The 12,136-nt window shown below is 45.9% G+C and overlaps 1 protein-coding gene across 4 annotated transcripts in view; it reads left to right on the top strand.

Moving 5' to 3' along the window:
• The window catches only part of PRKCH (protein kinase C eta), a 221,880-nt gene extending 211,313 nt beyond the window's left edge, over window positions 1-10,567 (top strand). For all 4 annotated transcript variants that reach the window (XM_048219933.2, XM_057318504.1, XM_048219935.2 and 1 more), the window contains 2 exons: window positions 7,980-8,123; window positions 9,310-10,567. In XM_048219933.2, coding sequence (XP_048075890.1) covers window positions 7,980-8,123; window positions 9,310-9,456 — 291 coding nt within the window. In that variant the 3' untranslated portion in view covers window positions 9,457-10,567. The remainder of the gene's footprint in view (window positions 1-7,979; window positions 8,124-9,309) is intronic.
• The last annotated feature ends 1,569 nt before the right edge of the window (window positions 10,568-12,136 follow it).

Genomic DNA, 12,136 nt, shown 5'->3' with positions numbered 1-12,136 from the left:
TGGCATTTGGGAACCATGAGGGACATAAGCAAACAGAGGAAGTTTTCTGCAAAGGGATCATGCCGTCACTGTTCACAGCAGCAGGAATATGGTGTTTCGGGAGTCTTGTGCTGGCCTAGGGCGGCAAGCTCCTCCTCCTTGCCCTGCTCACTTCCACCCACATGTACCACTGAAGATTTCAGGCCTGGGTAGAGATAAATGTTCCGTAACTCCCCATCTTTGCATCTTTGGATGGGTAGTCATGAAGAGACTCGAAGCTCCTCCTTCCTATGGGCCCTGTCCTGGCTTCTGTTCCATGGTATTCATCTTTTTTTTTTTTTTTAAGTGTAGTTGACACACAAGGTTAGTTTCCGGTGCACAGCATAAGTGATTTGGCAAGTCTGTTATGCTGTGTCACCATACAATGCTATTACAATACGATTGATTAGAGTCACTATGCTGTACCTTTTATCACCGTGACTTATTCATTCCCTATCTCCCGCTACCCTTCACCCATTTTGCCCATCCCCCACAGAGCCCCCCGCCCTGGCAAGCATCAGTTTGTTCTCTGTTTTTATGGGTCTGTTTCTGCTTTTTGTTTTAATTTTTATTTTTATTTTTTATTTTTTTAAAAGATTTTATTTATTTATTCGACAGAGATAGAGACAGACAGCGAGAGAGAGAACACAAGCAGGGGGAGTGGGAGAGAAAGAAGCAGGCTCATAGCGGAAGAGCCTGATGTGGGGCTCGATCTCGTAACGCCGGGATCACGCCCTGAGCCGAAGGCAGACGCTTAACCGCTGTGCCACCCAGGCGCCCCTGTTTTAATTTTTAGATTCCACATAGAACTGAAGTCATTAGGTATTTGTCTTTCTCTGACTTCACTTAGCCTAATACCTTCTAGGTCCATCCACGTTGTCACAAATGGCAAGGACTCGTTCTTTCCTGTGGCTGAGAAATATTTCATTGTACACATATACCACTCCTTCCTTATCTAGTCATCTCAGTGGCCACTTGGTTGCTTCCATATCTTTGTCATTGTAAATATTGCTACTATAAACATAGAGGTGGCATCTATCTTTATGAATTAGTGTTTTTTTGTTTTCTTTGGGTAAATACCCAGAAGTAGAATTACTGGGTCATATGGTGTTCCTATTTTTAATGTTTTGAGGAAACTCCATACTGTTTTCTGCAGTGGCTACACCGTTTTACTTTGCCACCAACAGTGAGTGAGGGTTTCTTTTTCTCCACATCCTCGCCAACACTTGTTATTTCTTGTGTTTTTGATTCTAGCCATTCTGAGTAGGTGAAAGGTGGTATCTCACTGTGGTCTTGATTTGTATTTCCCTGATGATTAGAGATGGTCAGCATCTTTTCATGTGTCTATTGGCCATCTGGATGTCTTCTCTGGAGAAATGTCTCAGGTTCTCAGCTCATTTTTAATTGGATTTTCTGTTTTCAGGTGTTGGGTTGTGTAAGTTCTTTCCATAGTTGAGATATTAACCTCTTACTGGATATATCACTTGCAGATATCATCTCCCATTCGGTAGGTTGCCTTTTCGTTTTGCTGATAGTTTTCTTCACTGTGCAAAAGCTTTTTTTAATGTAGTCTCAATAGTTTATTTTTCTTTTGTTTCCCTTGCCTGAGGAGACATACCTAGAAATTACTGCCTATGTTCTCTTCTAGGAGTTTTATGGTTTCGGGTCTGGCATTTAGGTCTTTAACCCATTTTTGAGTTTATTTTAAGCATGAGTTTGAGTTCTCTGCTCTGTTCTATTGAAGTATGTGTCTGTTTTCGTGCTACTCCTGTACTGTTTTGATTAGTACAGTTTTGCAGTACATCTTGAAATTTGGGATTGTGATACTTCCAGCTCTGTTCTTCTCTCTCAAGATTACTTTGGCTATCCAGGGTTTTTTGTGGATCCATACAAATTTTAGGATTGTTTTAGTTCTGTGGAAAAAAATGCTATTAGTATTTTGGTAAAGGTTTCATTGAATCTGTGATTGCTTTGGGTAGTATGGACATTCTAACAATATTAGTTCTTCCAAGCCATGAGCATGGAATATCTTTCCATTTGTTTGTGAGGTCTTCAATTTCTTCCATTTTATACTTTTCAGAGTATAAGCCTTTAACCTTTTTGGTTAAGCTTATTCCTAGTGATTTTATTCTTTTTGATGCAATAGATGGAATTGTTTTCTTAATTTCTCTTTCTGCTACTTTATCAGAATATATAAATGCCAACAGATTTCTGTGTGTTAATTTTGTATCCTACAACTTTACTGAATTTATATATTATTTTTCATAGGGGTTTTTTTGTGGAGTCTTTGGGATTTTCTATATATAGTAACATATCATCTGCAAATAGTAACGGTTTAACTTCTCTCTACCAATTTAGATGGCTTTTATTTCTTTTTCTTGACAATTGGTACTGCTGGGATTTTCAGTATTATGCTGAATGAAAGTGGTGAGAGTGGACATCCTTGTCTTGTTCCTGATCTTAGAGGAAAAGCTCTCAGCTTTTTCCCACTGACTTATGTTAGCTGTGGGTTTCTCATATGTGGGCTTTATTTTTGTTAAGGTATGTTCTCTCTAACCCCACTTTTTTTTTTAAGATTCTTTATTTGAAAGACAGAAAGCAAGAGACAGAGCACAAGTGGAGAGAGAAGGATAGAGGAGAGGGAGAAGCAGACTCCCCACTGAGCAGGGACCCCAATGTGGGACTCAATCCCAGGACCCTGGGATCATGACCTGAGTGGAAGGCAGACACTTAACCAACTGAGCCACCCAGGTGCCCCAGTTCGTACATATTCTAAAAAAATGTTTTCACTCCCATGTTTTATGTCGTCATATTTTACATTTTTTTATTTATAATTTTCTAATTATGGCCTTCACTTTTGCATTTAAAAAAAGTCCCTTTAACATTTCTTGTAAGGCCAGTTTAATGTTGATGACTAACTTTAACTTTTGTTTAGGAAATTCCTTCTCTCTCCTTCAATTCTGAATGGTAATCTTGCTGTTTAGAGTATTCTTGGTCTTAAGTTTTTACCTCTCAACACTTTGTAGACCAGAAGGGAGTAGCATGACATATGCAAAGTTTCTGCTAAAAAACCAGCTCATGGGGTCTCCCTTGTAAGTAACTAGCTGCTTCTCTCTTGCTGATTTTAAAATTCTTTATCTTTAATCTTTGACGTTTTAATTACTATGTGTCATTATGTGATCCTCCCTGGGTTCATCTCGTTCGCAGCTCTCTCTGCTTCCTGAAACTGGTTGTCTGTGTTTTTCCCCAGGTTACGGAAGTTTTCAGCTATTACTTCTTCAAATAAGTTTCTGCCCCTTTCCCGCTCTCTCTCCTTTTCTTCTGGGACCCCTATAATGCAAATGTTTGCTTGATGCTAAGAGATCCCTTAATTTGTCATTTTTAACAATTCTTTCTGCCCTTCAGCTTGGGGGCTTTCCTTTATCCTGTTCTAGATCACTGATCCATTCTTCTGCATCTGCTAATGGATTGTTGATTCCCTCTAGTGTACTTTTCATTTCACTTATATTTTTCAGCTGATTCTTTTCCTTTGTTGAAGTTCTCAGTTCATTCTTAAGTGAAAATCTTTGTATTACTTTAAAATCTTTATCAGCATACTGCTTATCTCCATTTAGTTCTTTTTTTTTTTAAGTTTTAGTTTTGGAACATAGTCCTGTTTCATTTTGCCTGATTTTGTGTGAATTAAGCAGAATAGCGACTTCTCCTAAACTTGAAGGAATGGTCTTGCATAGGGTTGTCCCCTGTGTAGACTGTGTGTGCCTGGTGACTTTGGTTGGCTCACTGGAGCTGAGGCTAGTGTGGACTGGGAGTCCTGGGGCACTCCATGTTGGGGCTGCCCTGGTGGGATGGCAGGAGGCGAAGTGGGTGTGGGCTGGGACAGTCCCGTGGCTCTTTATGCAGAGGGTGCCCTGGCAGACAGCTGAAGCCGGTGCAAGCCAGGGTGTCCCAGAGTGTTCGGCACATGGGGCATCTGTAGCCAAGGCTGTTGCTGCCTGGGGTGCTCTACACAGGGGGGCCCTGGTTGGGCTGCTGCAGCTGAATTAGAAGGTCCCAGAGCACTCTGCACTGGGGGTGCCGTAGCAAGTCATCTGGAGCCAAAGTGGTATGGCCTGGAGTATTTCAGGTGCTGTGTGCCTTTTGCACCTTGGCAGGAAGCTGGAACTGTAGTGAGTGCTGATCAGAAGAACCCTGGGATAGGCCGTGCTGGGGCCACTTTGGTGTGAAAGCTGGGGCTGGTGTGGACTAGGGGCCCAGGGCTTACTGAGGTGTCAGGCTCACTAGGGCACTGGACCTTGCTCCCCTCCGTGCTACCAAGGTGGAGGGGGACTGTAATCATCACACTTGCCAGCCCCTCCAACCCGGGGAGATTTCTAGAATGTCTCCTGCCGTTCGTCAAGGTTCTAGGGCTGAATGCTTTAGTTGCACTCTTAAATGGTTTTTTCTGTGCTCCTGGGCAATTGAATCTACTCAAAGTCCCTCAGTACTATTCCTCCCCCTGCAGTTTGCAGCATTGGGTGTTCCCTTTATGATCATGTTATGTCTCCATCTAGCAGAAGCTGTTCAGGCAGCCCTCACTCCTCTCCAGGGGGAATTGCTTTATAAAATAGGTGTGGATTTGCTATGTCCATAGAGGAGTTCGGGGTCTTCCTATGTTGCCATCTTGAACCAGAAGCCCCACCCTGGCTTTTTTGTGTCCCTAGGCCAGGGCTTAGAGCCATGCAAAGTCAGTGAGTGAAGCCCGCTAGGTGTGAGGCAATGCGGAGTGGTGGGACATGCGGCTGACCAGGGATCATATGCTCCATCTAGAAAGGCAGCCACTGCTGGACTCTAGGCCCTTTATATGAAGAGGCGCAGGTTTGGCGTTCTAGAATATCCTGTTTTCCAAGACAAAGTGGAAAACTTGACTTTTAAATAACATTTCCTAGTTTTTAAATATTTGACAAGTAATTAAAATTATTTTAAAACAGGCTGTGTGAGCCGAATAAGCTGTCTGAGGCCTGGGGCTGGTCTTACTTTTATACTCTCTCTCCTTTTCCACAGTCTTGCCTGCTCTACCAGCTGCATCGCTTGCCGTTTCACCAAATGTTGGTGTCTTGGAGAGTCAGATCTCTAATCCTCGCCTGCACCCTGGATGTGTAGGACTAGTCCTCTCCAGGGGGATGTCCACACACTTCAAATGCAAAGCTGAGCTCAGCCTCCCAGATCTGCACCCTGTCAGGTCTTGAGAAATGCTGGGTGTTTTTGTTTCATTCCCCCCAAATACTGCTATTACTAAGGTTACTGCTTCTATGATTAATACTATCAGTAATCTATTGGCCTTCTGTTGCTGCCGACTTCTGCCAGCAGGCAGCCAGAGCAGACCCTGTGACCCCGCACTCCTGCTTGCCCCTTCACGGCAAGGCCAACCAGTGTGGATCACATTCATTCTTCTTCTACAAGCTCTCCAGGACTTGCGCCCAACTTTGCCTTCCCACTAACCAGAAACCCTTCTAGTTTCTGAACTTGTCCACTCTTCTCAGGCATTTTCTCAACTCTTCACCCACCACCAATCTTTTATCTCCTCCTTCAGGATGTACTCAGTACACTGTGGCTAGAGTCATCACTCACCTCTCTATAGGACTTTGGTGGCTCCTGTGGGCTGCCCCCTCCCCCGTCTCCTCAGCCCTCCCCACGTGCCCGTCATACCATGCTGAATGTTCCTCTCCCAGCATACTAGGGGTTTGTGTGCACCTGTGCTGGCTTTTGGGCACAGTGGTCTTCTTCCTTCATGACTGTGTTCATTCTCTTCATCCACCTCCTCTCTCGTCAAGTGCCACCTCTTCCAGGGAGCCATTACTTGCCTCCTCATGACCAGCCCCTCTTCAAAGCTCCCGCGTGTTCTGCTCTTTTCATCTCACCCAGCTGTGACTGCCCACAAAGCTTGCTGGCCTCTTCCCCCTTCACTTGATCAGCTCTGTCGTGGATAGACACTGTCTTTGTCGTCTCTCTCCCCACAATGGCTAGTCTGCTGCCTAGCATACAGTAGACACCATGTACACCTTTGTAAATTGGTCCTCTAAGTGGAGAATTCTGTGTCTAAAGGGCTCAGAACAAAAGTCAAAACAAAACTGTCTGGTTATTCAGAACGACTTACCAGAACCTAAGAGAAGGTATCAAGCTAGTGAAAGGGTTATTCTGACGGTCTTCTTGTCCAGGGATGCAGTGTTTAGAGGAAGAACAGCCCTGATCTGGTCTCCTTTCCCTCATGCACAGTGCCCCTTGGAAGTTTGTCCGTTCTTCCTTGTCCCTGGCACTGAAGCCAAAGTCTGTTGGACACTGGGCTTCTGCCACTCTGTCAGCAAGAGCCAGGCACTGTTCCCCTTGCCCAGAACAAGTTGTACCCACACACTCACAAGATGTCCTCTGCTCTCATCATTGGCAGGCCTGGGAATTTCCCCCAAGCCGTCGGGGTCTGTTCTACCATCCTTGTATTCTGAGGTTTTTTGCAGCATTGTTAATTAGCTATTCCATCGGGGATTGCATCCCACTGATGTTCCTCAGCAGAGAACCTATTCATGTTTCTTGCGTATATACTTTCCCCTTCCTTTGTGAGCGCACAGGCTGAGCCAGGAGAACCCCAGCAGCATGAATGCCTCGTTCCCACAAAACTGAGCTGCGAGGCATGTACTTCCTCAGTCCGCACCGTGCTGACTGGACCTGTGCAGCTCTGAAAGCTCCTCAGACTTTCAGGTTCCACCTCCAATCCAGCCCCACCACGGCCTTGCATTCTTTGTCCGTCGGAGGGAGGAAAAGCTATTAAACCCCATCAGTGTCTGCATTTTTTATTAGCTCCCTTGGAGGGCTTTCTAGCATTTTCTGAGGACTTTCCTGTCAGCTTTGCTTAGGGAGTTTTGCCGCCTTCTCCCTCCACAGGGTCGTTTTCATTTGAAGCACCATGAGAGGCTGTGCAGCTTTGGATGCCTGGCTGGGCCGGCCGCCTCCAGACACTCCCCTCTCATGTCTGCAGCCTTCAACACCAGGGGCTGCTTATGACTCTGGAAATTCCACTGCAAAGCAAGTTCTAGGAACACTGCATTACTTTTGTGCTCACAGATCAAACAACTTGATTTAAACTTTATAACAAAACTTTTTAATCCAAGGCAATTTTTATTTTGAATTATTTTAAATTAGCTTAAGTGTCTGGCCCTGAAAAGTAAATTATCCCGTACGAATCCTGGTTTGGATGCGATCAGAACACCTTATGGGCCTTTTTGTCCAAGTCGATTTAGTTCCAAGTATCTTGATAGGAGCTCAGCCTGAGGGGAGTTTCCCAATTGGTAGAAATTCAGAGGATTTATATAGACACATTGCTTAAATGGTGTATGTAGCAAGAGTCTTAATCATGAAACATTTCAAAATGGAAGGGTAGGAGAAGAGGAGCATCGTTGTTGCATAAAGAAAAGTGGCCAACTTTGGGTTTTTTACTCTCGCAGCTTCTTCCCACAGATCTTCAAAATAATGACCCTCACTCTTCTCTCTGCGGTCTCGTTGGAGAGCGGGAATCCGGGCCGGCTGGTCAGGTCCTCAGAAAATGGCACAGCTGTTCTTAAAAGTAGCCCTATTCATAAGCTGTGGGCTGTCGACAACTGCAATGTTGGAGAAAGGCACCCTATTTTATAAAGAGTTTTTCTTTAAAAGGGAAAGAAAAATACATGGTATTTACAGTGAAGAAAACTGGACCCTTCAGCTTTATTTTAGTGGCCACGTCTGAAATGGAAGTGGCGAAGGCCATAAATACAAGCAATTGCGCCTTTAAGGGATGATTCATGTTGGCTGTGCTGCCTATAATGGAAAATTCAGCTAGTTAAGCAAGATCAGCCAGAAAGCCTTGCACAGGCTCTTCTGCCAGAGCTGATGCCGCCATCTTGTGACCTACTTGTTGTGTATTAGCGAATGATCGACTCTCTCTCTTCCCCTCTCAGTTCATGACCAAGAACCCCACCATGCGCCTTGGCAGCCTGACTCAGGGTGGGGAGCATGCCATCTTGAGACATCCCTTCTTTAAGGAAATCGACTGGGCCCAGCTGAACCATCGCCAAGTAGAACCACCTTTCAGACCCAGAATCGTAAGTGTCTAAGACCATCACAGTAGACTTTCCTCTTTCTTAAAATGTCTCCGTGGTCTACCAAAATCTGTTGTCCCCAATGGAATAACCAAACCGGACGTTCAGCCTCACCCTCTGCAGGATGGCCTCACCCAGGACGAGGCTGGCCCTTGAGGCAACATCTCTCCCTTTCCAGCTTACTTCTCTCCAATCTTTCACCTCTTACTTCACCGAAGCTTTTTGGAGACTAAGAGACCTGAAACTTTCTAGGTTGCCCCAAAAGAGTTTATAGGAATGATGAATTTCTCAGCTAGATTCCTTATGCTCCCCCTCACTGAATCTGGCTCCGTGGCTTGGAGAGCTGGGTCTGTACCAGCTACAGCAGCCCAGAGCTCAGGCCCAATCCCTTTTGCCTGGAGAAATACCAGGAGCGCGGGGGGACCTTCCCAAGCAAGGCAGCTGAACGGCATTCCTGAGGGTGGTCTAGCTCTTGACTTGAGAGCAAAGCTCCTTCTCATCTGTGGGTCCAGAGAGCCGTGGTGGAGAAAGCAGAAACGCATCTTCAACTTAGGTAAGAGAAATGAGAGGTCTAACCATGGCAGAAATGAGCTTTCCAGCGTCACAGCTAGCTTAATCTCTAACAGCCCCTAAGGTTGGGCACCAGGCCTCCCCCTGCCAACCCCTCGGGGAGCGGGGAGGCTTTGCCAGCAGAAAGCCACCTGGTGAGTAAAGCGAAAGGCGGTTGTTTCCTAAACTCAGCGCTTCCACGTCTTTCAGGAAAATCTCTTCACACCTAGAGTCCTGTGTATAAACAATAGGTGAGGCAAGTGTGAACTTCGACTCTGTTGACAACCGAACGTGTGTGTCCCTCAGTAGAGCCTGTCGAGAAGGGGCATTTTGGTGAAATGCCGAGTAAAGGGTGATTGAGAGGGCTGGATCAGGTGACCAAATTAATTGCTTCGCCTCCCGGGCCAAGGCGGGCCTGCTCAGCAAGATGTCCGTGGGGTCGGTGAAGCGGGGGTTCCCAAATGCCCGTAACGATACACAGCGCAGATTTACTATAATGCGCTGTTTAGTCCTCACGGTCCTAACTGGAACTAATGCTGCTCCCAGGGCTGCAGCACCCTTCTGACCGCACCGGCGCGGGCCCAGGGAAGATGAGGAAGCCTCATGTGCCTCAAATCTGACCCTTGTTTCCTTTTGACAGAAATCCCGAGAAGATGTCAGTAACTTTGACCCTGACTTCATTAAGGAAGAGCCAGTTTTAACCCCAATTGATGAGGGACATCTCCCTGTGATTAACCAGGATGAATTTAGAAACTTTTCCTTTGTGGCTCCAGAATTGCAACCTTAGCCTTATGGGGAATGAAAGACATGGCATGAAAATCACAAGCAGATCCAGATTTTCCAGGAATTTCCTTTGTGGGGCCTTCCCTCGTACCAGCCTTAGAACAAGAACCTTACCTTCAGCACACAGGTGGGAGACTCTGAAGGACAGAACTTCAGGAGGTCAACTCTTTCAAGTCCTCAGGGTACTGGGACGAGCGGATGCCAGAATGAGATTTCATGAAGCAGTATACTGCTCAACCTAGGAGTTGCCACGGCTCTTTTGGGCTTGGGCTATTAAAGGGAACCAACAGAAGAGAAGGTGTGAAGAATCAACTAGATCCTAGAAATTCTGAGCCAACCGGCCTTTGACTTCACAAATCAAGACTTGGTCTGGGCCACTGTGTGCTCTTCTGAAGCCGGGGAGCCCTGAATACTGGCCGTGTGCAAGAAGTCTGTACAAGCTAAGGAATTCCAAGGTAAGGAAATGAAAGGCTTTCCCAACAGTGATTTACTCTGAAGAAACAAAACTCACAACGTAAAGCCCCATCTTGAAAACAGATGTTGGGCTCCAAGACCACTCTTCCAGCGTATTCTCTCCTCCTCCCATGAACGGATATTTACTGAGAGCCTGGTGAGGTGGTGCCACGTGCCCTGCTAGTGTAAACAGATTTGTGTGCACTGAACTTCCACGCTCCAGTCCACTTATTTACCTGAACGGTGTTTGCATTCTGTGAAATGCCTTCCACATTGCATATATCATGCTTCTTTGTCTGCACATAACTTTGTCCACGGAAGAGGGCTCGCTGACACAACAGCCACTGTTCACACGGACAGCAGGTGAGCGAAGTGCTTGCTGCCGAAGGACTCGTTAAATCTCATCATGGGATGATGTGTTGATATCGCGCCAAACTCTGTGAAGAAGTGCACGTCACTCATGTCAGTGACCAGACTTAACAGCTTATACATTAGCAGGTTATTTAAGTTATATTTTAAGAGACCAAAATGTTTGGTATGCATTTTAATAATTAGAAATGACTCTTAGGACATTTACTGAAGGACCTTATAAAATGTACTCATATATGCAGTTGGAGAATTTTGTCTGTCTGGAAATAAATGCATTTTGTAGCAAAAGCAAACTTTTTGTCTAAAGTGATTTGTTCCGTCCCCACTAGGAGACGAGATAGATAGCTAAAATGTTGTTTTGGGCAGAATGGATAGAACTCCTGAAGCAAATTCCTGAAAAGCTGGTATCACCTATGTGTCCCTAAGTGGACATGGCCTCTTTCTTACTGACCAGAACTTCTCTTCCGAGGGTAGAAACTGCTAAGCGGTGCCGCAACAGAGAAATCCCCAAAACTCCCAGTGCCTCGGCCCAATGTTAATTTCTCATCTGCATAAAATATAGTACAAGTTCAACAGCCCTCTGATCATATAAATATGCCATCTGGAAAACAGAATTTCCAAGGTTGCTATAGCAAGGAAGAAAGAAAGAAAGAGACGGAGGAGGTGCTCGACTCCATCTCCAGCGAGGGCTACGCATCGCTTCTGCGCACAGCAGATTGGCCTCTGTCTACAAACGGGGTGTAGAACCGCAGAGCGGCCAGAGGGTATCTAGCCCATATTGAAAATCTCGGTCCTGGGTTCTTTTTTGTATTACCGGCTGAAATAGGACTTTTGAATTAATTGAGAGTTGCTAGAAGCCTCTCTTTACTTTCGTTTAGCACCTAGCAGTGCAGAGGCACACTCAGCCTACACAATTTCACTACATCTTCAGGTCCTTCTACCACTGTTCCAGTGTGATTACCAGGGCTCATTTTACAAAGGAGAAGAGAAAGGATCAGAGAAGCTTAACTGGTTGCCCAGAGGTTTCAGACTCGGGAAAGAGTAGGTCTAAATTCCAAATGACTAAAGTTCTAATCCAACAGACTTCTGGAAAGGGAGGGATTGTTCTATTTTGGGGGGCAGTGGGGAGATCAGGAACCTACATAGCTAGGTTGCTGCTCAGAGTCTTCTGTTGCTGTGTGGGGCCGAGGAGCTGCTCGATGTAGTTTACTTCACACTGGTAAAGAAGGATGAACGATAAAGCATGACTCCTGGGTTTATTTACAGAAACCATCATGGCCCCACAAAGGCCCCACCTGTCCTCTTTAATGAATCTGTGTAATCACTCAGCGGCTTCCCTCTTCACAATCTATTCAGAACTGCTACCCGGGCCCCCTGGTTTGGTTTAACTCTATTCCTTCAATCCCAGGCCTACCCAACAGAATATCAATGATCATGCTACGAGAAGACTTCCAGTGCTGCTGCTTCCTCCCTCTTCTGTGAGGAGACAGAGGAGGTACAGGATATTTACCTAAAGTTCCAGGAGTCTCCAAATCCAGGGTTAGGGCTCCATTTCACATCTGTAATCCATCCTCCTAACTCTTGGGTCCTTTCTGAGGATCAACAAGGTCACCCGCCCATACTTCCTGCAACACACTGGACACAAGCCATTTGATCAGCAGGTGCTGAGTCGGCTGGGGCTGCTGGGTTCCCCTCCAGCTCAGCTGACACCATGGAGGTCAAGACAAGGTCATGTTTACCCTTCCCCACAATACCATCTTGCCTCTCGGATGAGGAACCCTGAAAAACAATCAGGCCTTATCACCCTACCGTCCTCCCGAGCCAGTCCTCCTCCCCATCCCCAGCTCCCCCTACTTTCCCAA

This window comes from Ursus arctos, unplaced genomic scaffold (genome assembly GCF_023065955.2).
Source record: "Ursus arctos isolate Adak ecotype North America unplaced genomic scaffold, UrsArc2.0 scaffold_25, whole genome shotgun sequence".
Taxonomy (NCBI): Eukaryota; Metazoa; Chordata; class Mammalia; order Carnivora; family Ursidae; genus Ursus; species Ursus arctos.
The sequence above is the reverse complement of the archived record's forward strand: the minus strand, read 5'-3'. Positions and strand labels throughout refer to the sequence as shown.